Source organism: Haliaeetus leucocephalus, unplaced genomic scaffold, assembly GCF_000737465.1.
Source record: "Haliaeetus leucocephalus isolate CR32 unplaced genomic scaffold, Haliaeetus_leucocephalus-4.0 Scaffold752, whole genome shotgun sequence".
NCBI lineage: Eukaryota > Metazoa > Chordata > Aves > Accipitriformes > Accipitridae > Haliaeetus > Haliaeetus leucocephalus.
Genome location: NW_010973188.1, coordinates 1,865,936 through 1,893,386, shown reverse-complemented (window position 1 = coordinate 1,893,386; position 27,451 = coordinate 1,865,936). Strand labels below are relative to the sequence as shown.

The window sequence follows — 27,451 nt, the reverse complement described above, 5'->3', positions numbered from 1 at the left end:
CTGATACCCCTTGCAGGGGGCCACCCCTTCCCTTGAAGGCTGGGGAAGCTCCTCAGAGCCTGCCCCACAGAAGAGGGAGACCACTGGGGAGGGGCGTGAGCTCTTCCAGCACCCCTGGGACAGCTGGGCTGCGTGGGCTGGGGAGGTGGGTGTAGCTGGGGAAGAAGGCACCTCTTCCATCTCTCAGACCCTTGGTGTCCCACAGCAGCACCTCTGTATGTCCTGTGTCAGCAGTTGCAGGGTCTGGTGTGGGGCAACTTGGGGGGGGCAAAAGGGGGGCCCCATCCACCCCATCGCAGCAAGGGCAATGTCAGGGCAGTCGCTGTGGCGGCAGTCGGACGCTGATGGGGTAGGACAGCCTGGGAGCTTGCGCACCAAGGGCTGCTGAGTTGACACTGTCCTTTGGTGCCCTCTTCCCACCCGAGCGGGGCCTGGCACCGGCAGGGCTGGGGAGCTGCCAGCTGCCATCACCGTCCCTCCAGAGCTGCGCTTTATGACAGATCCACTTCCCAGCACTGCGGCACCCAGCTCCCAGGCACTGCTGGCCCTGCAGCGGGGTGTGGGGGATGCGGCTGAGCCCCAGCCCCCTTCGTGTTCCTTTTCAGGGCTCAGCCAGTGGAACCGGGGAGCCCAAGGTGTCATGCTGCATGTTGGGGGGAGCTGGGTGCATAGGACCTGCCTCCAGCTGCAGCTATCTGCCACTTTTTGTCTGCCTGTCTCTACTGTGTCCAGCAGAATCGCAGGCCAGCTCAGGGAGAACTACCGGGCTTCCCTCTTGCGCCCCATTGCTGCTTCAGGATCGCACTGGCAAAGGGACCTGGGCTCAGCTCTGGCATGCTGCGGGCTCTGCTTGCAGCTGCTGAGCTGGGCTGCCTGGAAACTGCACGCGTGACGGTTTGTTCAAGGGCTGGAGCTTCCCTGATCCCTGCAGGGTGCCTTTGAACGCATGAGGAGTGACCCAGAGTGTTCCCAAGGAATTCTGAAGTGCCAGTGATGTGCCAAGCCTGGCTGTTGCCTCTGTGCCTGGCCTGTCCCCGGGTTATGCCCTGCGGTGGTTTCTCCAGGCCAGTGTAAAGCCTTCCATCCCTGATTTCTAAGCCCAGCTGTACCCCTCTACTGAAAGGGCTCCAGCTCTGCCTGCTAGGGCCAAATCGTTCTGCTTGGCTGTGCTATTTGGCTGCACTGCTTGGTGGGTCTCTTCCACCTCCTGGGCTGGGTGTCCAGGGTGATGCTGCTCCCCTGGGACTGGGGGCTCCAGCCGCAGAGCCCTTGCTTGTGGTTTTGTCAGCAAGGAGCCACCAGCGTGGGAGCTCCCTGGCCCTCAGATGTAGACAAGGGTGCCTCTTCTCCTGGAGCCTGACTCTGGCAGGGAGTGGTGGTGCCCATAGCAGGGACACCCCAGACAACCCACCCTGTGCTGCTGCTGTGGGGTCATGAGAGCCAGCAGCTTTTGGTTTGCTCTCAGGGCAACCAGCCCACTGCAGGGAGCTCTCCTGGCTCTCCGGACCATTCCAGGTAGGTGATTCCTGTGTTTCTAACAAGGCAGGGGAAGATTAAAAGCCCAAGTGAGCAATGCAGCCAGGCTGAGCCAGGAAACGTCAGAGATGTCTCTGTCAACACGGCAGCCGAGGCAAGCGGGCAGGCAGGCAGCTTCTTAATTATTGATGGTGCTTATAAATAAACGCTAGGACAGGGAGGAGGAGGTTACAGCAGAGCAGAGGAGCTGCTTCTGGGTGGGGGAGGGAACCTGAGAGCTCACTTGTTTTAAAGGTCATTTAGTTTTGCATCTCTTTCCCCCTTTCTCCACAAAACTCAGTGATATTTGAGTTGATGGATTATCTTCCTTGTGCATCTTCTTGCACCTGCCTAACTGGGCCAGCCAGGAGGAGGAGGAGAGAGGAAGAACACCCGCAAGTGGGGACAGCGAGGGAAGGAAGGGGGAGGGAGGGAACACCATCTGAAATGTGGGACAAACAGGCAAACGAGGAGACAACAAAATTAGTAGAGCAGCAAATCCCAACCCGAGTGTAAATAATTCTTCACCATGTGAAAAGAAGGTCTACGTAGGCTCAGATTTATCTTCCCGTTCCTGGAGCTCAAGCCTGGGCAACCTCTGATGCAAAGCAAGAGGGAAGTGCGTGAAAGAAGGCTGGGCAAGGACTAGAAGGAGATGCAGGGATCTTGGCTGGGGACTGGAATAGTAACCCAGTGTCTGTGTAGCCTCAGGGACTTTCGCAGCAGGCTTGTGGTGGAGTGTCCCCAAAAGACCAGACAATCTGATGTCAATAGCTCTGGGATAGGGATCCCACAGCCAGCTGAAAACACAGGAAGGGTTTTGGACTGGAATTGCAGCAGGACTTCAAGATTGACAGCCCCCATGGGAATCTTAAGTGACTGTGGATGGTAGAACTTCACAACTTAGTCTGAAGCTCCCCAGCTTGCAAAAGTGACACACAGGCACTGGGTGCAATACAAAGTCAGGTGAGATGGAGCTCCTTCCAGTCTCTCCCACAGCAGACTGGGCAGGACAGGGTCTCCTTCCATCCCCTCTCCCATCTCAGGGGAACCTGTGGTGGGCAGCAGCACCCCAGTGCCTGGGGCTGGTCATGGGTGTAGCTTTACTCATTCTCCCACTGGGAGCCTGCTCTGATTGTATGATGGCAGGGTGAGTGGCTCTGCAGTGCGTGGTGGATGCAGCAGTACCTGGCTCTCTGGATGGTGGGTCTGGATGCAGACCAGGTAACACCATGGCAGCCTCACTGGCACACCCTCAGTGCAGACATCCTGGGCGCCCCACCAGCCACCATCTGGTAGATTAAGACCCAGAATGGCATAAATAAATCAAAATTAATCCCTCAATTTCTCTCCAGCAGGCTGCACCCTGGTCAGGAGGGTGGGCTCAGTAGCAGGGTGCTCCTGGGGGCAGCTGGGATGGTGGTGGCATTGGTGGTGGGGAGGATGGAGGGGAAGTGGGGCCCTTCTCCCAGCAACATGGGTTTTCCTCATGCTTTCTGGAGGAGAGAGGAGCTTGGGCTGCAGCTGAGCAAGCGGCAAGCCGCACAGAAATGCCAGCTGCAATTCAAGCTGATGAGCTGACTGCAAGGCGCCGGCGCTTTCACGCAGGGAACCGGCTGGCCGTGAAGGGCATGCAGCAAAGGTGAGCTGCTGGGATTCCCTGTGAAATGCCTCTCCTGCCTCATCAGGCTCTTGGCATGCCGCTGCGATAGCACTCTGCTGTGGTGTAAGCTCAGCTCTTTGCCCAGCAGTGCTCCCAGGGAGCTGGGGGCTCAGAGTTCCCCTGCCCCTCATCACCAGGCCCAGCAGCTGCTCCTCTCCTGCCTGCATGCCCTACACATTGCCTGTCCCTCAGCTGAATACTTCTAGGACAGAGCCATCCCCTCCTTTCCCAGGTAGCTGGGGTGCAGATGAGGAGCAGCACCAGCTCGAGGTGGCCCTGAGCTGCTCCCGAGGGATGGGATGTCCTGCCTTGCCACGAGTGCTCTGGTTTCATGGGTTCACCACTGTTGCCTTGTGTGTGGGTGCTGCTCCGTGTGGGTGCCCAGCTGCTGCGGAGGCAGGGAGCCTGTGTGGGGGGTGGTGTGATGGTGAGAGCCCATGAGAGCCTGCATGTAAGAGGTGTGTGTGGACGTGTGAGTTTCCGGATTGCATTTGAGCACACATGTACGTGTGTGACATGACTAGTTCAGTCCATGCTGTCACTACATACATGTTGCCTTCTGCATGCATGTGTGTATGCAGGAGTGCCAGACTGCACAGGTTAGTGGCTACGCCAAGCCTGTGTGCTCATGCTGCAGCACATGCAAGTCCTGCCGCATGCGAGGTGATGGGAGGGAAATCACACCTGAAATCGTACAAAGGGAGATCTGCATATGTGCGGGTGCAAATCCTTACAGCGGGTGCTTGGGAGGTGTGTGCTGGTGTGTGAGGGTATCCCTGTGCATGCAGGGGGACTACTCCTTCTACCTGCTGGTGGGCTGGTCCTGGGGGTGTGCCTCAACCCAGGGACTGGGGGGCTCAGTGCCACGCTCAGCTGCGAGCTGGGAATGCACATACTGCTGCTAGCCCTGGGGAAATGGAAGGTGGTGCGGCTGATGGGTGCTGGGGAGACCCCAGCTGCTCCTTGTGACCCATTGGCCATGTCCTGCAGGCACCGGTGGCAGGGATGGGGTGTCCCAGCAGGGGAGGAGCTGTGCTCTGGTTCCCTGCACCAGCCCCTGAGCTGCTCTCCCTCCCCGCAGGGCTCAGCTTGGACATGCTGTGTACATTCAGTGTCTCCAGGCAATGCTCAGCTCCAGCCATGAGGGACCAAGCTCCACGGCTTTTGAGCCTGTGGCTCAGCATGCCTTCGGCATCCTCTTGTGTGGCTTGGCTCTGCTACCACCACTACGATCCTAGGACCTTCCTGGAGTGAGTCCCATGGGACCCAGGGTGCAGTGCCTCAGGTCCCTACAGCAGCCTGCCCCAGGGGTGCCTAGGGAGAGCTGGGCTTCTCGCAGGCACTGCATGCCAGCCTCTGACTCTGCAGCCCAGGCTATCGGGAGCAAAGCAGGTGAGAAGAGACAAGCATGCACTTTCTGCTTCTCTTTTACCGAAGTCAGGTAGTTGCTTGCGATTGGGGTTGGCAAGCCCTTGCATTGCACGTGCCCTTAAGGGACCTTGGGGTCCATCTGGACTTATGGAGGTGTTGCCAACCTGACAGCACCTGTTCACAGCAAAAACCCCATCATCTCTCTAATTAGTTTCCCACTTCCTGCCGTTCCTTCTGCGTGCATGTGTTTGGAGTTGCAAACCTGTGCCCAGGGTACTGCTCGCACTTTAGATCCTTGATGACTGTAAGGGAATGTAAGCTGCTATTTTGGCTGGAGAACTACATTTAAAACTCATGTTTCATTCCCCTAAGCCCTACCAGCTGAGCACTGCTTGACCAGCCATGGAAATACAGGGCATCCCAGGCAGAAATATGGCAGCTACTGCGGCTGCAGCATGGGACGTGAATTCATTGTCCTTCTGCAGCAGGGAAAGTGGACAATGGGACACAAATCTGTGCACTGGGGGTTCACCAGGAGAACAGCAGGAAATTCTCTCTCCTAGGATCAGCGATGGCCTGGCATGGCCACAGCTCAAAACCCAGCATTCCTACTGCAGCAACCCACTTTACCAGCCTGAGGTGATATGGGCACCACAGATGCCTCCACAGACTACTCTTTGGTAGGGTAAGATCCTTTTTGTCCTTCAGTTACAGAGTACGTTTAGTGCTACTGAGCTTATGATATCTAGTAAGATCATGACTTGGTTATGCTGTGACCTCATCGATAACCCACTTAAATCCTTGCAGGCTCAGAAAGAGGAAAGGAAATACTGAATTTCATGCCCAGAAAGGCCAAGAGCAGCAAAGGAGGAGAAAGAAAACGGGCTCCAAGCTGGAAGGTCTCCCCAAGACTGCCCTGGCTGAGGCAGGAGAAGAGCCAGTGCCATCACAGCAGGCTGCAGCCCTGCTTGCTGACCAGGTTGTTCTTAACATTTATAGGAAGGCAGCGCAGCACTTCCCTAGGTGCAGGGAGTGCTGGGGCTGCTGCAGATGCAGAGAAGGCACTGAGGTCCCAGCTGGAGGTGCAGAAGTTCAGGAACACGATTACCAAACTGGTGTGGAAAAGGTATAGGACTGGCCTGATCCCACATGGTGCATGGCTGTTGCAGAGCAACTGCTCCCAGACTCAGCAGGTCTTTCAGCTGACACCACAGGTAGCCATGGGCACAGAGAAGCTGGGGAGGGCTGTGCAGATAGTTGAGTGCTCCCTGTTCAAAGATGTGCTGCTACCATCTCCAGAGCTGTTTGATGAGCTGTGGGACTTGGTCCTCAGCAGCCTCCTGCCATTTTGGGCTGCCTTCTGGAAAGCCTGCCTGCAGAAGTCACCTGAGATCACCCACAGACCCCATGCAGGATGGCCAGATTAAAACGCCCCTACTCTGCTTTAAGAGCTTTATAATCCTTGCTCACTGGTGTGCGTGCAGTGTAAGGCTGTGTTGGGCCTTTCCCATTGCCCACCTTCCAGTATTGCTTGGCCAAGCTGTAACTGCTGTCACATAATCAATACCTTTCAGTTCCCCAAATGGCCTGGAATTGGCTGCAGGATCATTAAGCCTTCCCCTAGTGCCCCTATGTGGGGGTAGGGGCTTATTTCTCACTGTAGGGCTGCATCTGTCATCCTGAGAGCAGGGAGCTACTTTTCCCATGGGACATGGAAGGGAAGAGCAGACCTGGGGTGCTGAGCCATCAGGCCTTTGCTGCTCACTCACTGCATAGTGCTGAAAGCCCAACAGCTCCCACAGTAGAGATGGACCTCCTTCCAACGGCTCCAAGAGCCACCGCTCCGGTTGCCTCTGCAGCAGCAGCCCTTGGCCCTCCAGAAGATCAACAGCAGGGGCTTAACTTCCCTGTGAGTAAAGGCATTACCTTGAAGGTCAGTGCACAGACCCCTGCCCCGTAAGGGACTGGGCAAAAGTCTACAAGAGGCCAGTGGTTTCTAAGCTAAAAATCAGGCCAAAGGGGGTTAATTTTGTAAGGCTGCTGCTAACAAGCTCAGGCTCTACTTTTGGAGCATGGCGCAGGAGCAGCTCAACCCAGCATTCCTCTCCTCTTCCCACACCTACTCTCCAATACCAAAAGGAGACATCATCTCCTGTAGCAGCTATTAACACAGTAACACAAAAGCACCCCAGGAAAGCGCTTTCCCAGTAAGACAGAGCAGCCCTTCCCCTCCCCACATCTGGTACTGCTGTGGTGCAAGTGAAACACAGGAGCTGTGCAACACTGGGCACTAACACTGCTTTCAACTGACAGCACAAACCATCCCCAGGGACTCCATGCATCCGCTCCAGCACCCTACCAGCCTTGTCACAAGGTCCCCGAAGTGCTGGGCTGGATGTTCCAGCCCTTCCCTATGTACAGGTTCCTTGTAGAGATGTTACAAGCACCAGCAGCACCTCTGCATCCAGAAATGGCAAGAAATTTGAGAAAGCACTAGGCTGCTCTGCTACAGCATACAGGAATGCAGGCAGGGTCTGGGGTGAGCAGCAACCTGCCTCACTGGCAGGGTGATGAAAGAAAGGGGCCTGTGCACCTCTCTGATGGCTGAACTCAGAGCAGCAGGGCCAGGTGCCCAGGGACCTTGGCTCACAGTCCACTTTGCAACAAGCCCTGCTTTAAGCTCCCTGGCTGGAAGTAGTGTTTACTGAATGAAAGGTTGAAGGCCTGTGCTCTTGCTGCAGCTGTCAGTGCTTTGGGGGAAGAGAGGAGGATAGTGGGGAGCACCACCAGCCCTTAAAGCCTCCCTACCCCTGCCTCCGAGTTCTCACATTTATGTCTGGCACTTATCCAAGTGCAAAACCAGCTCCTGGCACTTTGCAAAGATGACTAGGAGCCACATTAAGCCTTAGGGACCACAGGAGATTTTGGGCTGGACAGCCGCTGACATAGGGAAGAAAACTGCATGTCCTCTAGTGTTGCATCTAAGTCCACCTCCCTTTTTTCCCAGGTGAGCTGTTCACTGAAGAGAGAAGGTAGAGGAGGCTCGGCTCACAGCAACTATTCACCCACTCCCCCTCAAAAAGACAGCTAAGAAAAGTGGAGGGAGTATCTCATTAGGAGACTGGGCCATTCCCCACTACAACCTCTTTACCAATCCTTATCTATGTGACAGCCATTTCCTGCTCCCCATCCATCAGTATCACTGTGCTTCCACCCCTCCTCCTCCCCTCCCCAAAAGCATGCAGCTACTGCCTCCTCCACCTCACTCCACAGAGACAGGCAACCCTACCTGCTGGTGAAATTCATCCCTGTCAGCCTGCTGTTGCTGCTCACAAGGTGAAACCTGCTTGTATCACTATCCTGTTGCACCTTTGCCTCAGCTACCATTTGTGATCTCTAGGTCAATACAGTATCTAAAATAATGGTGCTTTGGCCAAGAGCTCTAGACATCACTCTAACAATGATGACTTTATGAGTTGAGTTTGCTAGGTCCACTAGTGTTCGTGAAAAGTGACCAGTTTAGGAGGGAGACCTGCTCACCTCAAGGCTAAGTGTCCTGCTGCAGGGAGTTCCGCGCTGCAACACAACAGTTCCCATTCACACAACTCACCAGATCCATGGTGGTTTTTAGGTAGGTGCTGGTATGTGAGAAGCCAGTAGGCAGTGTGAGAAGAAAGGAGTTACAAGGGAGTAGCAGGAGGAAACAAGGCTAAGAACATTCATCCAAACCAAAGAGGCAGAGGCTGGGATGATTTTGTTCCCTCCATGCTTCAGTACTGCAGACTGGCTTCAGCACTACCTGTTGCATAGCCTAACAAGGCTGAGACTGCAAGCAGGGTGGGACTTCCGATTTCTAAATTACAGTAGCTTTTTTAATCACAAGGGTGTCCTGAGTTCTGCAGTAGGATAGGACTGCTTACACAAGAGTGTGTGCTGACTTGTAGGGCTGCAGGGACAGAACAAACCTCTCTGCCAGAGCAGGGGGGAAAGAAAAAACAAAAGAAACATCAGGGGATCACACACTCTCTGCCATTTAATGGTTTTAGGATAACACTGTGCCATCTCCCCCCATGCTCTCATGGGGCCTCTCTGTGCTAATCTTGTGGCAAGAACTGCACTGTTCCAGAAGCAGCAGGATCTGCTGCTGCAGCTGGTGCTTTCTGAGGCTCCATCACTGTATGTCCATGCTGAGAACAGGCAGCATCGTTCTGTCAGTGGGATCAGGAGTGGGGTTCTGCTGATCCCTGATGGCCAGAAGCCAAATGCTCCAATGCAGTGGCTGCAGCAACGTTCAGTGTGGGAGCTGCTAAACCTTTCAGATCAGCAGAGTATAATGTGTGCTTTGCACCAAGTGTCCACGTAGCTTACAGCTGGGCTACATACAGCTGTCCTGCCACCAAAGCATCACAGTTATTTCAAGAGTTTACTCTGAGCGAACTCCAGTGCAGTAGTCAGGGCTCCCTGCATGCCCTTGGCATTTCCACTGCCCTTAGCGACGACAGGAGAACCTCCTGCCTTCCCTTCCATCTGTGTACAGACAGCCACGGCCCAGTCAGCAGCAGAGAACTCAGGGAGGCAATTCTGGGGAAGAGACACAGAGCAAAGTAATTTGGACTGTGGAGCACTCTGCAGTCTGGATAAAGAAAAGTAACAACATTCTCTCCTCGCCCAGCCTGGGCCCTCACTACCTGAGGTAGTCAACTGCAAGGACTGCAAAGCTTGAGCTTACATGTCAATGCTGTGTCCTGCTCCTGGGCAAACATGGCCTGGAGGATCCAGGGATATTTGTGCCCAGCAGAGACTGAAAGCGTATCTGGTCCCAGTATGGTCATATCAGGTCCTACCCCTGCATGATTAACCAGCAGCACTGGGCAGAATCCCAGGAAAAGCCTCAACTGGGATCTGCTGAGCCGTGGGTCCAGCCCCCTTTTGCAGGCAGGTTCCCCGTGTCTCTACCAAGGTTCTGCTTACCTTGGACACCTGACAGGCACAGAGCACCTCACCAGAAGCCTGAGGGCTGAGCAGCATGACTGATGTGCCAGGAGACTTGTCACACAGCTGGTTCACTACCTTCATTAGGATCTAGGAGAGGCAGGGAGAAGAAAGGTCAGGCTACAGCAAAGGAGACTGGCATGCAGCAGAAAACATGCCCAGCAGCTCCCTCTTACTCTATGCAGCACCTGAGGAACCACTGGGTCAACAAGTAATGTGGACTACTCACAGAGAGGGAGTCAGCTGGGACAGTATCAATGATGACAGGTTGGTTGCAATGTTTTGCTAGCATGCTTTGTGCCTTCTCTTCAGCCTGGAGGAGGAAACACACAGAACTTGAGGGGCTACAGGTGGCAGAGTGTGGGCTGGACAGGGATATATGCATGTAACATATGTACATAGGGAATGGAAGTGCTGCTCTGTGGGATAGACGGGAAATGCATGCTAGCAGAAGTCAAAGTAAGACTGGCAGACTGAAATCTTGACGTGGAGACCTGTACAACCCTCCTTCCTCAAAAGCAAGCAGAGATGAAGCCCTTTCAAAAGTGGAGTAGACAGTGACATCTTCAGTCCCCAGCTTCTCTCCTGGACCTACACATTGCTGGATATCTCAGGAAGGCTCCCGTGGCAAGACGCTCCTACTTTACGAAAATGATAGTGCTTACTGAGAACATTAAGTCACCAATAAGCATTTCTAAAGGTCTTTTAACGTAAATCGGCAGAACACAAATGCAGTGGGAAGCCACAGCAATATACATATGGCTGGGAGAAAGGCTCTGTCCTGCCACTGTCTTACTGCAGAACCTTGTAAAGCACACTGTCAGGGCCATCTCATTTTCTTCATGTATAAAAAGGGAGGTGATGCCTATCTGCCTGTTGGTGTTTGCCGAAAGTGCTGATATGGGGCTCTTCATCTTCACAGGCAGAGAGACACAGGGATTTTGCAGGTGCCAAAACCCCAGTCAGTTCACAATTCACTGCCATTTTAAATGAGGGCTCTGGTTAATGCCAGTGAAATCAACCCAACACAGGGCTTATGTTGCACTGTGTGTGATTGTACCCTCTTTCTCCTGCCTTCTAATGGGACTCTAGTGACTGAATAGCTGTGAAGTGTGACAGAGACACCAGGTCCACCTGTGTATGCCACACAGTGCTACTAGCAGGCTGCAAGTTAGTGTGCTGCTGCCATAGTACCTGCTGCATCTCCAGTTTCTTGACGGCTGTGTTGGCTGTTCGCTGTAGCACTCTGAGGATAGTCTGTAGTTCTTTTCTTTGCCACTGGGGCATTGGAGTGCTAGCCACCATCTGCAAGACAATTTGCTGTATAAGGACACTAAACTGTACCTAGTCATAAACTGCTAATTCTCTGCGAGGTCAGGCTGGAGCCTGGCCTCTTCCCAGACCCTCCTATACCCCTGATGTGATCAGGCCAGTCAGTCACCGTGATGTGTAGCTTTCCCTTTTCAGCTGGGCATCTAAAGCCTGGGGAAGAACCTGGGAACCCTTTTTCACTGCTCTATCCTCCCCACCATTGCCTTCTCTGACACTCCCTCTGGCAAGAGGTCATCTGCAGCAGAGGCACCTGGACACTGGTAGAAGTCTTTGTGATCAAAGAGGCAACAGCAGGTAGCAACTTGCCCTTGCTATTGACCATGGTAAGATGTGAACCTGGTAGGGAAGAAGTCATGTGCCTCAAGTGTATAGAGCCCATGCTAGGATCCTTCTGTACAGGAGTGTAATCCTTACTTTGGTCAACTGTCCCACTTCTTTGGAGAGGTTCTGCATCTCAGGAATCGAGGTACTCCTCTTCTTCATTCGTAGGGAGACAGAGTCCACTTCCATAGCCAAGCACTGGCCAGCTTCCCGGGCCTGGAGAGATGGAAAGAATGCTTCAAATGCAACAACAGAAAGAATGAGCAGGTATGGAGAAAGTGGGGAGGCAGCAGGGTCATAAACACTGAAGTGCTGCTCAGGATATAGTGGGAAGACACCTACAGAGGCTTTAAGAACAACTGTCCCCAAGAGACTCTGAAATAGATCATTCCTCTCTAGATTTGCAACCAACACTAGATGGTCACACCCAGGGGACCAAGCTGTTGTGCATTTATGTTTCTTCAGTATCGTGCACCAAATGATCAGGATTTCAAGAAAAACTTGGGAACCCCATTGTGGGGGAACATCCCCCCCCCCCCCCCCCCCCCCATCCTGCCAGCAGGAAACAAAACTTCTCCAGGAAGGGAGAAGGCGAAGGAAACCCTGGAGGCCGCAGGTTGAAATTTGAACTGGCCAAGCGAGATGCGCCAAGTACACCGAGGTGACTCTCCTGGCCAACAGGATTAAATGACCACAGGTCAGATTCGACAGGGGTATAAACGGGGTCCCGCCGGAGGACATGTTGGCAGTCCTCCTCGGAGCAGCAGGTCAGCAGTCGGGGACTCCCCCTTGGGTCGGGGCACTGCCCAAGGTAACTCCTCAAGGGAGAGAGCCCTCAGCTTTTAGGTGAGTGATATGTGCATTTTGAGCCATCACTTTAAATCTTGGGGATTCTTAAGTCGGCCGTGTAGTATTAATTCTCTTTACATCATTGAGCCTGTGGTTTTAGAAAATGTTACCGGACTTCTAACTAACTTTTACTGAAGAATAAATCTGAGTTTTAACACCTGTTGGAATTGGTTAGTCATGCATCCGTAACACCCATTTATGTCTTAGTGCTCTTTTTTCATTAGCAAATGCAATCTTGAAACTACTGACTGGAGAAGCTAAAGGAACACTAAAACTAAAGGAACCTCGTCAGCTGTTCAAGCTTATTTCCTGAGTTCAGCTGATCTTGGTGTATTTCTTATCGCTTTCCCCTAACACTAATGCTACTATTAATAAAAAAACCTAATACAATCCGTACGGTTTGGAGCATTTTCTCCCTGCCAGATCTTTGTGCCCATGGTGGTCCTGCAAGACTTTAGACCAGGACAGCAGAGAGTATATAAGAAAAGCCATGGACAGTGAAGACTACTCTGCCTAGCTAGGATACACATCCCTTGTTTCAAGTCACTCCCTCATGCCTGCAATCTCCCTTGTCTGATTAACACATGCACACAGCTTCTCTTGGGGGATCTCCAGGTCAGTACTTCCAGCAAGGCATGCAGATGCCCCATGCAGCTTTTCATTCCCCTGCATGAGGAAAAGCCTTGCTAGGGACACAGATGCACAGGGGATAGCCAGCCAAAAAGCAACAGATTTGCAGGGGTGGGCTTTGCCTTTAGTCTTCCTAATTCACAGTAACTTCCCAGTGACAGTGAGTCACTCTACTCTGACTGCAGCCTTAAAGGAAGCAGGCAAGCTTGTGGGGCCCCTGACACTTCCAGATATTCAAAGGACAGAGCGATCCCATGGACCCAACAGTAGGTTTCTTACTTTTTATACAGACCCAGCCAGACCAGAACCACAGTTTAGCAGGAAAAAGACTAAAGAAAAGAAGGAAAAGGGCTGCAAGAATGAGGCCAGAGCCCTGTAATCATAAAGTGCAAATCCAACTGTGATAGGCAGGAGGTGAGCAGGAGGTGAAACCAAAGCACAAAGAATCACACCTTTAAATACCTACCTGGGGATTGAAATTTATAGTCCAGATGCTTCCCGATATTTTGTGCCAAGTTGTTATCTTGGAAAAGGGGGTCTGAGGGGAGGAATGAAGGTCAAGGAGACAGGAGACTAGGAAAGGGGAAGTGGAGGTGAATAGTGAGGTACAGCAGCAGGGCTGAGTCCAGGGCTGAGGGAGGAAGACAGATCAGGCACAGCAGGGAGGCTCCAGGCAAAGCAGGGGGAAACTAATTGCCTATGCAGGAACCTTACAAAGCTGGGTCCCTCTGGCATTGCCTTGACATGGCAGAAATCTCAGTTCCCTCTTTCTTACCTGTTTGGCTTGTCTCCCTGTCACTGCAATGACACGGCTAATCCCTTTTACAAGCTGACGCTCACTGATGATGGCCAGATCTTCCATAGCTCCTGTTTGTAGAAGGTGCCTGCAAAGTCAGCAGAGAACAGGAAAGAGAATAAGCTGCTCTCTGGGAACAGAAATCAGGAAGCCTGCAAAGACAAGTCTCAAGTCCAGCAGTCTCTCCCCAATCCCAATAGCTTCATTCCTTTACAATCCCTAAAATCCTGATGGCACCCTGTCAGGCAAGAGACAGCAGAGTTGAAGCTACTCGAGAGGAACCTCTGTGCTACCTGCCCAGCAGGCTGCTGTCAAATGGTGCATAACAGCTAAGTTCTGCTTTGCTTTCCTCTCCTTTCCTTCAGCAGTACAATGAATTGGGATTTTTCTCTTCTACTCAGCTGCTACTGAACCTTGTAGAAAGTAATTTTTTCCTCCAACTCCACCACTTTCTTGTCAGACCAGCTCACAGACTGGCCAGTAGACTCCAGTCATGGAGTAGTTGTGCAGTGACAGGGCACTGACAACCTCCCCTTTCCTTCTTGGCTATTCAACACTGGATATGAAAACAACTACAGTGTCTCAGCTTCTGTTACCACAAGTAGTCATTTCAGACAGCTTCACAAGAATTGATCATCTCCACTCCCATCTTGTCCCACTACACCCACAAGAATGATCTCATGACTAGAAATTGCTCATTTTCAGCTGTATCTGCTCAAAGGCCAATTTGTTCCTGTTTTTTTTTTTTGTGTCAGCATTGTCCTAAGATTGATTAACTCTTCTTCTGCTCTCATTACTGCTCAAAGCAGAAGAGGGCAAAGATAACTAATTAAAATAATCAGAGCAGCCTCAAAATCTCACAACGGTCTCAGAGTCTCCTGCTGGGTCCCCAGCCCTCCTGCAACCTCAAAGCCAAAGCACCGTAACTCTGGTGTGATAGGCCACACATCCCTTTCCCACACTCTGCTGGTGCTCTGCAGCTTCCACGTTGATTTCAGACTATGAAGCAAGGAAAACCGCTTTGCATTTCACTAAAGTTTTCTCACCCTCAGACTTCCAAAGCTTCCTAACTAGCCCATCCTGTCCTCAGATGATCTTTTCAGTGAGGAAACTTAGTCGCACAGGGACAGGGAGTAGAGCTTGCAAGAATGTCTCTACCTCAGCCACCAGCGCCCACAAACACACCTTCTGACTGCAAGTAAAAGTCACTTACGTCCCACAGCAGAGCTCCACAGAAGTCTGCATTGCAGCCTCAGAGTTGCAGGTCAGCACACTCTCCACAGGGACCCCCAGGGACACTATCCTCACTGGATCTGGATACCCCTGACAGAGGAGACAGGGATCAGCAGCTAACAACATGGTGCTTCAGGGGCACTTACAGACTAACTGGCTTCAGGTGTCTGCCTCATTTTTCCCCTATTCTAGAGTAGCCTGGGTCAGGGGCAGCACTGCTTCTCCCCCACAGATAGCCACCATGGGGAGAAAGAAATAACTGGGTGACACTACAAGCTTTTGGTGCAAAGAAACGAGCAGAAACCCTACACATCCCAGCCTCCATGTTTTACAACACAGTGTCCCGAGATGTCATCTCTGTTCTATTTTCCTTCCTGAGTTTTGGGAGTCAATTCCCTTGCAGAAACCTGTTCCGTCAACATCTCTTGTGGTCCAGATGATTCCTGCTGAAGTAGAAGGCTTATGAAGATGCGTGCTGCCATCCTGTCATACCTCATCCACTGCACGGAGTCCCTGAACTCTTCTTGCCAGCATGAGGGGCACCTCAGCCGTATGAACAACCTCATTTCGTTTGATCACATCCTGGACCACTTGCTCCACTTGCTGCAGCTGCTCCACAGTCACAGGGCCCTGAGGAAGTCAATCAGCCACCTTCAGGAGAAGCCTCCTGCGAGGTACAGAACAAAGGAAGGAGAACTGCTGTAGGGCCCCCAGGCAACTCAGCTTGGGCACACCACTCTCCCCGTGTCTCATCTTCCCTATTTGTAAAAGGGAATTGTAAGCATCATGACCCTCCCACCTCCTCCTCCCATGAGTCATAAGGATTCTTGATCCAAGAGCATCAACCAAACTCTTCAAGAGAGATGCTGCAATGAGTGACAGGTTACCAGGGCCAGTGCTCAGCCTGACCCAACAGCTTTCAGTTCCCAACTGCTCTCACCTGGATGACCAGCACAGACATCAGATATGTGCCACAGCCAAGCTGGTGAATCTCTCAAAGACCCCTTTGCACTACTCGGGTCAGTCCCATGACCACTGGCCTTGCTAAGTCCTTTCCCTTCTGACCCCCATTCATACCCTCAGCAAGCCCTGCTTAGAGTCAGGTCAGTGCAAAGCGGAGCCAGTCATGTCCACAGGGCCAAGTTTCATTGCTCAAATAAAACATAACCTATCTCTAAAGGAGTCATTATGGCGAGAGGAGAAGAATCCCTGGAGAGAAGGCCAGTACTGGGACATTGGTACTGCTGAGAAAAGAAAACAAAGTCCAGAGTAACCTTGGTATCGAAGTCAAAGCGCAGCCACTCTGCTGTCACATGGGACCCTCGTTGCTCTGTGTTGTCACCCAGGATGCGGCGGAGTGCAAAGTTCAGCAGGTGGGTAGCAGTGTGGTTCGTCATGCAGGCCAGCCGCTGGGCCTGAAAGGACAGACAAGTTGGCAGGAAGTGCTGGTTCTCCACAGCTCAGGGGAGCAGGGGATGGCATAGAGATAAGGGAAAGGTTGCATGTGAGGGGATGGGAGAAGATGGGGGGAAAAACAATGGGTAGTACAGCTGTCAGATTAATTTATGTCACAGGGCAGATCTAACTTCTTTTCCCCATGGGATCACATCTGTAAAATAGCAAAGGTTAGGCTGGATGCTTCTAGACAGACCAATGGCTCATAGAAGATTCACTTGTGAGGTCTCCTTCCCACTGCACATCACAATGAAGAGCAGTCTCAGGAATACAAGGGACAAGGCTCTACTGTGCCCAGGTTACTCAGGACATCACAAGACTCTCAAAGCAAGGCTGGGAAAAGGTTAAGAGCAGTGAGTTATCACCTCATCCACAAAGAGCTGCACTTGGTCACCAGCACGGAGGGTTTCAACAGCAGTGACCTCATGGATCACATAACCACCACAGAGACGAACAGACTCTACAGGGAAGAGTATGTCCTGAGCAGAGAGACAGAAAGATGAGTTAGGACACAGGGAAAATCCAAATACCTGTGGTAGGTGCCTGCTTGATCCAACTGGGAAACACAACCCCCACTGATTGCTAAAAGACAGGGATAGAGTGGGAAAAGCAGGGAGAAGCTTACTGCAAATGTAACCAGCATGCCTCAGACCTTCCCTGCACCCAGCCACTTGCTGCACAACATGTTGAGGCTGTCAGCTTGCAGTGGAGGGGCAGTAACATCCCCCATGCTGATGAATTTTCCTAACAAAGATGCTTGTCCATGAGAAAATGGACAGCAGCTGCCAAGGCATCTGTCTCGGGCATCTGTCTCAGGCATCCAAGGTGCCATTTCTCCTTCACTGGGCTGGCAACAGAAACTTGATCCTTGCTTCAGCTTGGGGAGAAGTGCTGAGCAAGGCACTATCACATTCTGCAAGGCTAAAAAGGCAGCACGAATGCCCAGGGGTGATTCTCAAGAGCTGGAATATGGGAAGGAGAAAAAGCTGCACCCCATGTAACTTCCTAGGAGAGTGTCAAAGCTCTCCCTTGGGCAAGGTTGAAGGAACATGCTGCAGAAGTAGAGGTCCTCCACGATGCTTTTGGAGGGATGAGAGTTTTTGCACTGGGTCTCAGGTTGGGCACTGCTTGCAGTCATCCAGGACTGGCCAGAGACAAGTTACTCAGCTCATGGACTCTCTGATCATTGATTGCCTTCTCTCTGCATTACAACCCCAGCTGGCGAGAGTGCAGCAGACTGAAGGGAAACCCAGAAAGACTTTACATTCTTCCCCACCAAGACAAAATTGCAAAGGGCTGAAAGAGACAAACAGAGCAGCAAGTACACCTCTGTGAAGTTACTGCTGCTTCTCCCTCACCCCACCAACCCTGATGCAAAGCCAAGGAAACTGTCATGAGTCAGCAGCTTGCAAATGAACAGAGTAAAACAGGCCACCACTTGGGGAATTCTGCCTGGCCTCAGTACCCATGGCAGCCTTGGGTTCAGGCAGCAAATGGTCTTACCTGCTGTCCTAAATGTATCATGTAGCCTTGGTCAGAAGCTTGCCCGCCCTGCTCTGCATAGAAGTTAGTCCTGTCCAAGATGACACCACAGCGTTGCCCTGCCCCAACCTCCTTCTGGAGAGACTGATCTCTGTACAGCATCAGGACAGTGGCCTGGCATGGGCTGAACTCTGTCAGGGTGAAGAAGGTGGCAGCATTTAGTGCATACACCCTGAGAGGTTGCAACAGGAAAGGAGAGGGTCACTCCTTCATGCCAACCCTACCAACACCCAGTCTTACTGAAAGCTGGCACTTTGCCTTGAGAGGAAAGCAACAGCTATTGGCAGAAAGGACAAAGGATCTGTTATTTGGAACTAAGTCACCCCTCACCTAGTGACAGACCTGCTGAGTAGCAGGTAAGCAGGCAGGGATGCCCAATCTGGCTCTAAATGAGCCTGATAGAACAAGATGTGGCACAGACACACCTGCAGCTTGCTACCCTGCAAGCTTGGCAAACCTGCCTGCCTTCTCTGAAGAGACGACAGACTTGGTGGACAAGGAATGAAAGGGACGTCACCTTCCTCGATGCAGCAAGCTTCTAACGTGCTCTCCTGTAGGCTCCTTGAAGCCAAATTTGGGCAATATGGACTGGACAGGTAGACCATAAGGTGGATGTATAACTGGCTGCGCAGCTGGCCCCACAGAGAATTGCTCAATAGTTCAATGTTCAACTGATATTCAGTTACTAGTAGAGATATTTTGTGGCTGCTGTTAGGGCCAACACCATTTAACATATTCATTAATGATTATCCATGACAAGATGGGATGTACCCCTATCCTGCTTGTGTATGGCAATGAATTGGTGGGGACTGGTTGACACATTGAAGAGCAGGGCTGCTTTTCAGAGGCATCTCAGCAGGCTTCAGAAATGGACTGACAGAAACCTTGGGGTCCTCAGGAGCAAGCTGAACACAAGTCAGCAGGGTGCCCCTGCAGCAAGGAAGACTGCCTGCCTGCTGGGATGTATGAACACAAACATAGCTAGCAGGTCAAAGAAAGTGGTTATTCATCTCTATTTAGCATTTGTGAGACTACATCTAGAGTGCAGGAAATTCTGGCTGTACATAAAGGAAAAAAAAACTTTTCACGCTAAGAGTGATAAAGAACAGGAAACAGAGAGGATGTGGGATCTCTGTCCTTAACGATACCGAAAACTTAAATGGACAAGGCTCTGAGCGACCTGATCTGACTGTGAAGCTGATGTTTCTTTGATCAAGAGATTGGACATCCAGAGATCCCCTCCAACCTGAACTATTCCATGATTCAGAGACTGAGGAGGTAGAACAGTTCTAGCTTGGAGATTTTAGCCAATGTCACTGCTGAGCTTTTCTCCTCCATTGTGCTCTTGCCATAGTATATATAGCTTGAATTGCCTCACTTTCTGCTTAGTGGGGGTTGCCACCAGCACACTGGGTAAGAGGGAGCTGGCTGTACACAGCTATCTCTAATTGTTTGTGACAGCCACACCACCTCTTACTCTCTGTGGTTTAGCTTAATGCTTTCCCTAGAGCATCAGCAACCTCAGTTACCCCAACCGATAAAAAAGCCTGCACTGGCATCTAGTGGTCTGCCAAAGAAATAGCAAGTGCACGGCATTAGACACCTACCTTAGCTCTTTGCATAATTATTCTGCATTCTCCCTAGCGCTCATGCCCAGGAGCCTAATTGTTGGGGACAGACTCATCTTTATCAGAAATCAACAATCCCTGCTTCACCACTGCACAGTAATACCAGCCCAGAGCCTTCTGGGAGACACACCAACAGCAATAAGAAAAGCACCTACTTTGGGATGAGGTACAGGGGCAGAGAAAAGATGCAGTAGCAAGGTGGACAGGTTTGAACCACAAAGTACATGTTCTGCATGCATGAGGTTAGGCAGTAAAAGCAGTCTTGTGAGGGATTCAAGCACCCTCAGGCAGAGCATGCCTTACAGACGGGACCTGGCCACTTACCGTACTGCCCGTGCTGCCCAAGTGTGTAGGCGTACTTTGGAGAGTCATCAGTAGCAGGCACATTGTTGCTTCGCAGCTGAGCCAGTGAGTGCACATCAAGGCGTGTGTTTGTGTCCTCCAGCTGTCCTGCCGGTGGGCCACCAGCCTTCCGCTACAGCACGAGAAAAGGCACAGTTAGATGGGAGATACCTGGGGGCACTCAAACTGACAACTGGAGCTATAAGACTAGGAACAACTTCTTCCACCTTCTTGGAAAAGGCTTGTTTAGATCCAGGTTGATGGAAGTTACTGCTAAACCAACCCCATTCCTTCAAACCCCACAAGCACTCAATACCACCCTATGCTAGCCTTGAGGCAGGCTATAAGCAACAGCTAACACAACCCTCCCAGCACAGCTTGCTGTGTAGCCGTGAAACTTCCAGGCCATTAAAGCTCAGAAGAACAAGGCCCTGAACCAATTACTGCACAGGAGGGCAGTGCAAGTCTTCCAGCACTACAGAGACCAAGGAGGTTTTGTAAACTCTTCATAAATCACATGCTGTTTGGGCTGTCTAAGCTGGCTCTGATTTGTGCAAGGAGTTGGACTATCTGACTGAGGACAGTCCTAACCTATATAATTCTATGATAACCTTCACGCCAGCAACAGTCAGCATCATAAAACACTTCTACTGACCTGAAGAGAATCACTAGCCAATACTTTTCAGTGCCACATCCATGAGCAAAGGCATTGTGACCACAGTGCTGTTTCAGACCCAATTCCCCTTCAGCGAAAAGACACATGGCCTTGTGGTGCATCTGAAGAGCCTCAGCAGTGAAAGGAATTCTGCCTCCATGCTCTCAGGAGAAAGGGAAGGCTCTGAATTATTCTGACAAGGCATGTCTCACCTTTGCATCTTCTAGAGCAAGTTCATTAAAAGCAGCTGAATCCAAACTGATTCCCTTTTCTTCAAGGATCAAGTCAATCAGATCCAGAGGGAATCCCAAATTCCCATAAAGAGACCAGGCTACTTCAGCTGCAGGACAAAAAGAAGGACATGAACTCTGTGTGAACACAGAAAGCAAAGGCATCTCAAGATTGCTTGGATGGGACCAATCTAGTGTGTGCCTTGGTAACCAGATTCACCTGTGTTGTGTGCAACTGCACTGGTAATGGGGAAGGGGAAAGAAGCCATGCAGTTGTTCTCGTATGGGACTGAGTATTAATGATGCTCCACAGCCCCATCCCTGCTAAAACTCAGTGTAGCACATCTAGACAGGCAGCTGCACTGGTTGGGTCCTGAGCTCCTTCTTTCAACTGTGTCTTGTAAGGACCTAGTTAATCAGTCAATAAAGCAGCAAGGGATTGTTTCTAACTTGTCTGGTGCCTAGTGTGTCATGAGAACAATTGCAATCTGGAGAAAGGAGCAACATCTGCTCCTCTGCCTGGGGCTAGAAGGTCACTGAAAACACATGGGGGAGGCAAACATCCACCAGTTTTGACTGCAATGCTTGTGAGGACCTGGATCAAACCCTCTTTTAGTGCAGCTTGTCAGAACAGGGACACTCACCCGGGAAATTTGTGGAGGGCTCCATTTGCTGCACTGTTCGCTCAATGATACGCCTCCCACGCTCAAGGGAGGACTGAAATGCTGCCTCGTTCTCATTGATGACATCCATGATCTGCCCAAGGATCAGAAGGGATAGCCGTAACACCTCAGGTAGTTCCCCAGCTCAGCTCTGCTACAGTCAGCTCAAAGCAAATCAAGTATGTGTTTAACAGGGGTACTGTGTCTGCTTGAACCAGCCTTTTTGTTCTGTAAGGATCCATCACAAAATCGCCCCAATGCATTACTAAACAGTGCCAAAGTCATTGCACTTCCTATCGCCACTCCTGTCAAGGGAATGTTGACCATCCACCTGGGGAAGGCTGGAGGCTGACAAATGCTCCCTGTGAGACGTTCATGTCTGTGACCCAATTAAAACTGCATGGCTGGAACAGCCAGAGAAAATGCTCATCACAGTTGCTGTCAGCAGAAGCAAGCCAGGACTAGCCTTAAATCACCAATCGGCTTTGGACAAAGGGTACCCAGGCTAGGACAGGCTGTACTTGCACTCAACGAAAGAGCCACCCTAGCTTTTTTAGGGCAACTGCTGCCTTATACAAGGACAAGCAGTCCCTGGTAAGAATCTAGTAGAGCACCCACAAGGAAATCTGCCACAGATACTTCTCGTACCCAGGATACAAACATGTTCCCAGCCCATCTCAGCCCGCCCATGAGAACATGGTGATGGAGGAGGCTATGCAAACTCCTCCAGCTAAGTCCCAAGGAAAGGCTGACTTCTGCCCCTGAGAGCAGTGCCTCACAAAGATAATGAGAGACAGGGTTTCTCTCCAGGGGATTCCACACTGCTCACCTGGTCTGCATTCTTTGTCAGCTCTGGATAGGCATCTCCCTGTGGAGTGAGCCTCAGTTAGTGATAACATCCTCAGCATCTTCTTCGGGGGATCTCACAGCATGCCACAAGCATTATAGAGGTTTCTCAGGCAGGTGAGTGTGAAAGGAACCCTAGCACACAGCCCCATGGACAGCAGCACAGGGGAAGAATCACACATGGACTTTCAGTTGCTGTCTCCTGGGTATCTCCAACCTCTGCTAGCCCCTCTTGGGGGCACAGCATCTCTTGGCAAACACATCCATTTACAATGGGAAGAAAGCATTGTCTTTTAGGATGCTGTTAGTACTCACAGGGACCAATTTCAGACGGCTTTAACCAGATGCAACAGCCTGGAAGCCACTGCCCTCAGGAAACAGCAACATGTGCTTGTATACACTTATACACACACTTGTGCTGACCGTACCGCTGGTCACAGTAGGCCCCCTCCCTCCCATCACAAATGATCAGGAGACGAGATTTTTTTACTGCTGTGATGCATAGCACCAGCTACACCCTCCTGGAGCATCTTTACATCCAAGATTGTCTCCTGACAGTGTACAGGAAAGGGACATGGGGCTGAATAGACACATGTGACACTTCTTCCCCCAAGGCAGCAGTTTTTACTCACCAGCACTTCCACTACAGTAGGCACCAGGGAGGCCAGGAGCCCAGGTGGAGCGTGAAGGACTTCAGAGCAAAAACGGACAGCCCTGCGCAGGATCCGACGCAGCACCAGTCTGAAAGCAGGGCAGGATTCGCCAGGCAGCCATGTGAGCATCCCTGCCCAGATCCCACATCGAGCACAGCCCCCTCTCCAGGTCCTCTGGTCTCATCTATTGCCACAGGTCAGCTGCTCCCCACACTCTACACCCATCCAAGGATAAGCCTGCAGATCAGAACCACTTCCAGGCGCTCACCTTCCTGCCTCCCCAAAGCTCGTGCACTCCCCCATCTTGGGCTTACACCAGAACCTCTCCCCTGGCTGTCCATACTCATTTCTAGACCTAACTCCCTCCACCCCATGCCATTTCCTTATGTCCTTACTCTGCTCCAGAGAAGCCTGGGTAGATGCCATCAGTGATGCACACGCACAGGGCGCGCACATGATCTGCCACCACACGGTAGGCCATATTCACATGCCCAACATCAGCATCCCCGACCAGGCCTTGGTATCTGGGCCCCCCACAGCCCTAAAAGAGAAAGTAAGGAGACAGATCAGCAGAAATTAATGGCTGCAGGAGGAAAAAGTTTCAATGCAAGAGGCAGCCAGCTACACTTGACATCATGTTTCTCAACTACCTCTGAACCTTGTGCATCTAAGAGGTACTCATTAAATCCTTCCAGAGCATTATATACAAAGACTTCCGTACCTAAGACAGGTCAGCCAATGCCCTGGCACTGCGGAATTTAAGAAACTTTGGAGGAAAAATGGATCAGCAGTGCTGATACCCCAGCAGATTTTCAACCTGCAATTCTCCCCAGTTTCCCTAGAATGCTGCTCTGGACCTGGCTTGACACAACTCCTGTCTCAAAATACTGCACAGTAACACGTGTAGAGAAGGCAGTACTATGGTACCAGACAAGCAGTCTGCATTCAAGTGGCTTTTGCTTAGCTGTGACTCTGAGCAGAAGCACCATCACCTTGTGAATGGCATCCAAGATGGGAGTGAAGAGATCTGTGTCATAGTTGGAGCGTTTGTTCTGCAGAACTGTCACCAGCCTTTCCAGGCCCATTCCTGTATCCACGTGGTGCTGCGGCAAGGGAAGCAGATTCCCCTCTACCTCTCTGTCAGCCACCCAGGAAAAATAAAAGGCAAAGGAGAAGCGAGGGTCACTTCAGGGGCAAAGAAAAGGAGCAGGTGAGTCAAAGAGAATGGGAGAGTGACAGGGGATGGAAACAGCAGGTGACCCCACAAAAGGAAGCTCAGGGACAAACTAACAGCAGCCTGCCTCGGCACTGTCAGGCAGCCAGGATCCGACCCTCAGATAGCCAGGATAGACTGTTATGTAGGGAAAAAGGCCTTCCCTGAACAGGGGCCCACGGCCTTCTCCTCCTTCTGCAGGTTTCTCCGGCCTGCTGCAGACCTCAAGAGACCTCTGGGATGCAGCAGTGAGGGAGAATAGGCAGCAGAGGTTGAAGGAGGACAGGACAAATAAAGCAAAGGGGACCAAGAGCCACACTGGACACATCTCCAGAGATTCCCTCTTGCTCCTGTACTGCCACCTCCCAGAAAGCAGTGAGATGTCTGAAAATAAACATGTATGATTCTGGAGTCAGACAAGCAGGAAAGGCTCTGGAGTTCAGACCAGATGCCTGGTACCTGCTATACTGCATGAAGACCAGGTTCCAGATCTCCACTACATCGGGGCTGCCCTGGTTCACCAGTGCCGCAGCATTTCTGCCACCACCCATGTGGTCATAGTGGATCTCTGTGCAGGGACCACAGGGACCTGTGTCCCCCATCTCCCAGAAGTTGTCCTTCAATGGAAAAGGAAGCACATGACTGGCAGGCACCCTGGAAAGGCAAACAGAGGTGGCAGTGCTGGGGCATGCACACAAAGCACATAGTAGCCTAGATCACAGAGAAAGTTGGAAGGGAGGAATCCTTTCTGACTACTACAACTCAGTAACCAAACGCATTAGGATTCCTTTGCTTCTGTTCACACAGAGTTACTCTCCTTAGCAGGAACAAGCTGGACCAAACCAGACAGGATCCTACTCACTGCCCAGAATAGCTGGCAAACACAGTCTGGCTCCTGCTGACAGAGGCAGGCTCTCTACTGGGTCTGTGGACCCACCTTCCTCCTTGGAAGGAACTCCAGCAGAGCTAAGACCTGATCACAATGGACAAGGCTGAACACCAACAGTGGCACAGAACTGGCTGCCTTGGGTTCAAAGCCCACATACAGCCTGGAACAAGCTCCCAAAGCACGGAAGTGCTCTCTGCAACAGCTTCATCCTCACACTGAAGCAGCCATTGCTAGCTTCAGTGAATGTACTCTCCACAGCTCATGATGGAGAGGAAGAAAAGGATCAGAGATCCTTCACACACTTCACCTAGGCCAGCTAGTCTTAGGTACACAGCCCCCCAGATTGATAACATCTGAGAAACAGCTTAAAGGTCAAGCGCCCCAGAGCACTCAGAGCCCAGCTGACTTTTAACAGCCCAAACAAACCAGAAACAAAATGAATTTAAGACACAACTTTTGGCCCCTACATCTGATTCCCATCAACTAAATAGCAAATGGGAGACTACAGAGACTGAAATGTCAGCATCTCCTGCTCAGAATCTCTTCTGTAACACACTTACCCCAGGCAGAGCCATACATCCCTGCACTCCTCATCTGCGCTCAGTCCCAGTGACGAGTCTCCAGCAAAATAGGTGACATAGAGACGATCTTTAGGAATCTCATAGACCTCTGTCAAGAGCTCCCAGGCCATGCTACATGCCTCCTCCTGAGCAGGCAGGAAAAATAAGCAAAGCACAGTAATCCAGGATGCATAGTGTTGCAGGAAGGCTCTTTAGAATGGGAGTCAAACACCAAAGAAGTTAATTTCAGCTGCTCTCTCCCTTTCAAGTTTTAAGGTGCACTGCAAAGAGCAGGATGAGGGTCAGGCGAGTGAGATGGCTCACTCCTGCCTGTGAAAAACTGACATTTTTAAATTGTTGGGAGACCCTCAGGTTCGCAGCATGGTCTACAGCCACGTGCTTAGTAGCTGTTACATGTATTATTTTCTTTCCAAGGAAAAAATGTATTCACTAGCAAAACAACTAGCACCCTTTATCCTTCTTCCCTTTTCAAACTTTCTAGTAACAAGCATTAAATGAACGGGAAACCTCTTTCACCACATTAAATGGTCAACACTGGCATTCACACAAAGAACTCTGATTTGTGCATGTTGTTCACAGCTTCAAAAGGCTGAGCGCTTTAAGAGTCTGCAGGGCACATTTAGTGATTCAGCACACCACCTGACTGCCTCTGCTCCAGGCCACAGAGCTCCCAAAAGGTAATTTGGAGCTTACTAAAATGCCTTCTGCAGACAGTCCTGTGGCACTACAGCACAGCTCTGAAAAAAAGGCCGCATTTCCCCCTGGAGAGGGTTTGCTCCTATCGCCTCACCTTAAAGTAATCCCCAAAGGACCAGTTCCCCAGCATCTCGAAGAATGTGTGATGGTAAGTATCGCGGCCCACATCCTCCAAGTCGTTGTGCTTCCCACCTGCCCGCACGCACTTCTGGCTGTTCACCACCCGCCGGTGCTGTGCCAGTTCGCTTCGGGGGTGCACCGTGCCCAGGAAAATGGGCTTGAACTAGAAATCAAGGCAGAGAGACACCCGCTGTTGCTAGATGCCACCCAGCGCTGGGAGCTGTGCCTGGGCCTCCTGAAACACAGACACGGCACTACGAGAGGCGAACCGGAGGGCAGCCCGCGCGGGACCCCATCCCACCGCAGGAGATCGCCGTGAAAGGGGCTACCCCAAGACGCGGCGGGCCCGGGAAGCCGGTGGAGGGGACCTTCGGGGGCGGGCCGCAGGCGGCGAAAGCCGGACCCCCGGGCCGAACGCAGGCCGGTGGAGGTGGGGGGAAGCACCTGGTTCATGCCCGCGTTGACAAAGAGGAGGTGAGGGTCGCCGCGGGGCCGGACGGGGGCCGAGGGCAGGCGGCGGTGGCCGTGGCGCTCCTCAAAGAAGCGGAGGAAGGCGGCGCGGACCTGCCCCGCCGGCGGGCAGCCGGCAGCCCCGCGGCGGGGGCTGCAGCGCCACGGCACCGCCAACAGCAACAGCCGTCGCCGCAGCCGGCCAGCTGGCGCCCTAGTGGCCGAGGGCGGAAGGCGGCGCCGCGGTTTCCGGAAGGGGCGGGGAGAAGGCCGTAGGCTGGAGGGGCCGATGGGATAGCGGAGGACCGCTATGGGGCGCGGCTGCTGAGGGGGTCACCGCTATCTTCCCGCTGACTCCTAGGGCGCACGCGCAGCCTCTTCTCGCGCTCTGGGTTCGATTAGCCGGCCTGTTGGGTGCTGCGCGGCCGCTACGCTCTCCGTCTCACGGGAGCGCCGGCGCTGCCGCAGCGATTGCTCCCGCCTGTCGGGGCGGGCGGACGCCATGGCGGCGCGCGGGGCCTCGCGGCTGGCCTGGTGCCTCCGCCGGGTCGGGGTCAGCGGCGACTGGCTCCTGCTGGAGGCCGGCACGCAGGTGAGCCGGGCCGGGCCGGGTCGGGCTCCCTGCGGGCTCCGGCCCCTCGGAGGAGTCGGGCAGCCGAGGTGCGGCCATCGGCGCCGCCCGGGGCGGGGGGCCGTTACCGGCGCCGCTCGGCCCGAGCCCCGTCGTGGCGTCCTCCTCCCCGGGCCGCGCGGGGTAGGGGGCGAGCGGCCCTCGGCGCGCTTTGTT

General features: G+C 52.4%; 2 protein-coding genes across 8 annotated transcripts in view; one reads left to right on the top strand and one right to left on the bottom strand.

Annotated features, from left to right (window-relative positions):
- AARS2 (alanyl-tRNA synthetase 2, mitochondrial) lies at nucleotides 1–27,168 on the bottom strand. Its single transcript, XM_010581256.1, has 23 exons — nucleotides 27,033–27,168; nucleotides 26,659–26,972; nucleotides 26,189–26,377; nucleotides 25,378–25,523; nucleotides 24,388–24,582; nucleotides 23,708–23,852; nucleotides 23,111–23,256; nucleotides 22,695–22,803; nucleotides 22,046–22,084; nucleotides 21,199–21,310; nucleotides 20,537–20,664; nucleotides 19,652–19,802; nucleotides 17,661–17,830; nucleotides 16,523–16,636; nucleotides 15,977–16,117; nucleotides 15,195–15,332; nucleotides 14,683–14,792; nucleotides 13,449–13,557; nucleotides 11,288–11,410; nucleotides 10,736–10,846; nucleotides 9,771–9,854; nucleotides 9,521–9,631; nucleotides 1–9,130 (listed from the first exon to the last, which is right to left on the bottom strand). The coding sequence occupies exons 1-23, from the start codon at nucleotides 27,166–27,168 to the stop codon at nucleotides 8,960–8,962; spliced, it is 3,192 nt and encodes a 1,063-aa protein (XP_010579558.1). The 3' UTR covers nucleotides 1–8,959.
- Nucleotides 27,167–27,451, top strand: part of CMTR1 (cap methyltransferase 1) — a 46,184-nt gene continuing 45,899 nt past the window's right edge. For all 7 annotated transcript variants that reach the window (XM_010581142.1, XM_010581141.1, XM_010581145.1 and 4 more), the window contains exon 1: nucleotides 27,167–27,256. In XM_010581142.1, the coding sequence (XP_010579444.1) occupies nucleotides 27,167–27,256 (90 nt within the window). The remainder of the gene's footprint in view (nucleotides 27,257–27,451) is intronic.

What these genes read in the sequence shown, in the direction of transcription:
- AARS2 (XM_010581256.1), bottom strand. Translation starts at nt 27,168, where the DNA reads ATGGCGTCCGCCCGCCCCGACAGGCGGGAGCAATCGCTGCGGCAGCGC. An exon ending in TGATACATTTAGGACAGCAG is followed by an intron (nt 16,637 to 17,660) that starts GTAAGACCATTT and finishes CTCTCTGCTCAG; the next exon opens with GACATACTCTTCCCTGTAGA. An exon ending in TGCAGCTCTTTGTGGATGAG is followed by an intron (nt 16,118 to 16,522) that starts GTGATAACTCAC and finishes CTGTCCTTTCAG; the next exon opens with GCCCAGCGGCTGGCCTGCAT.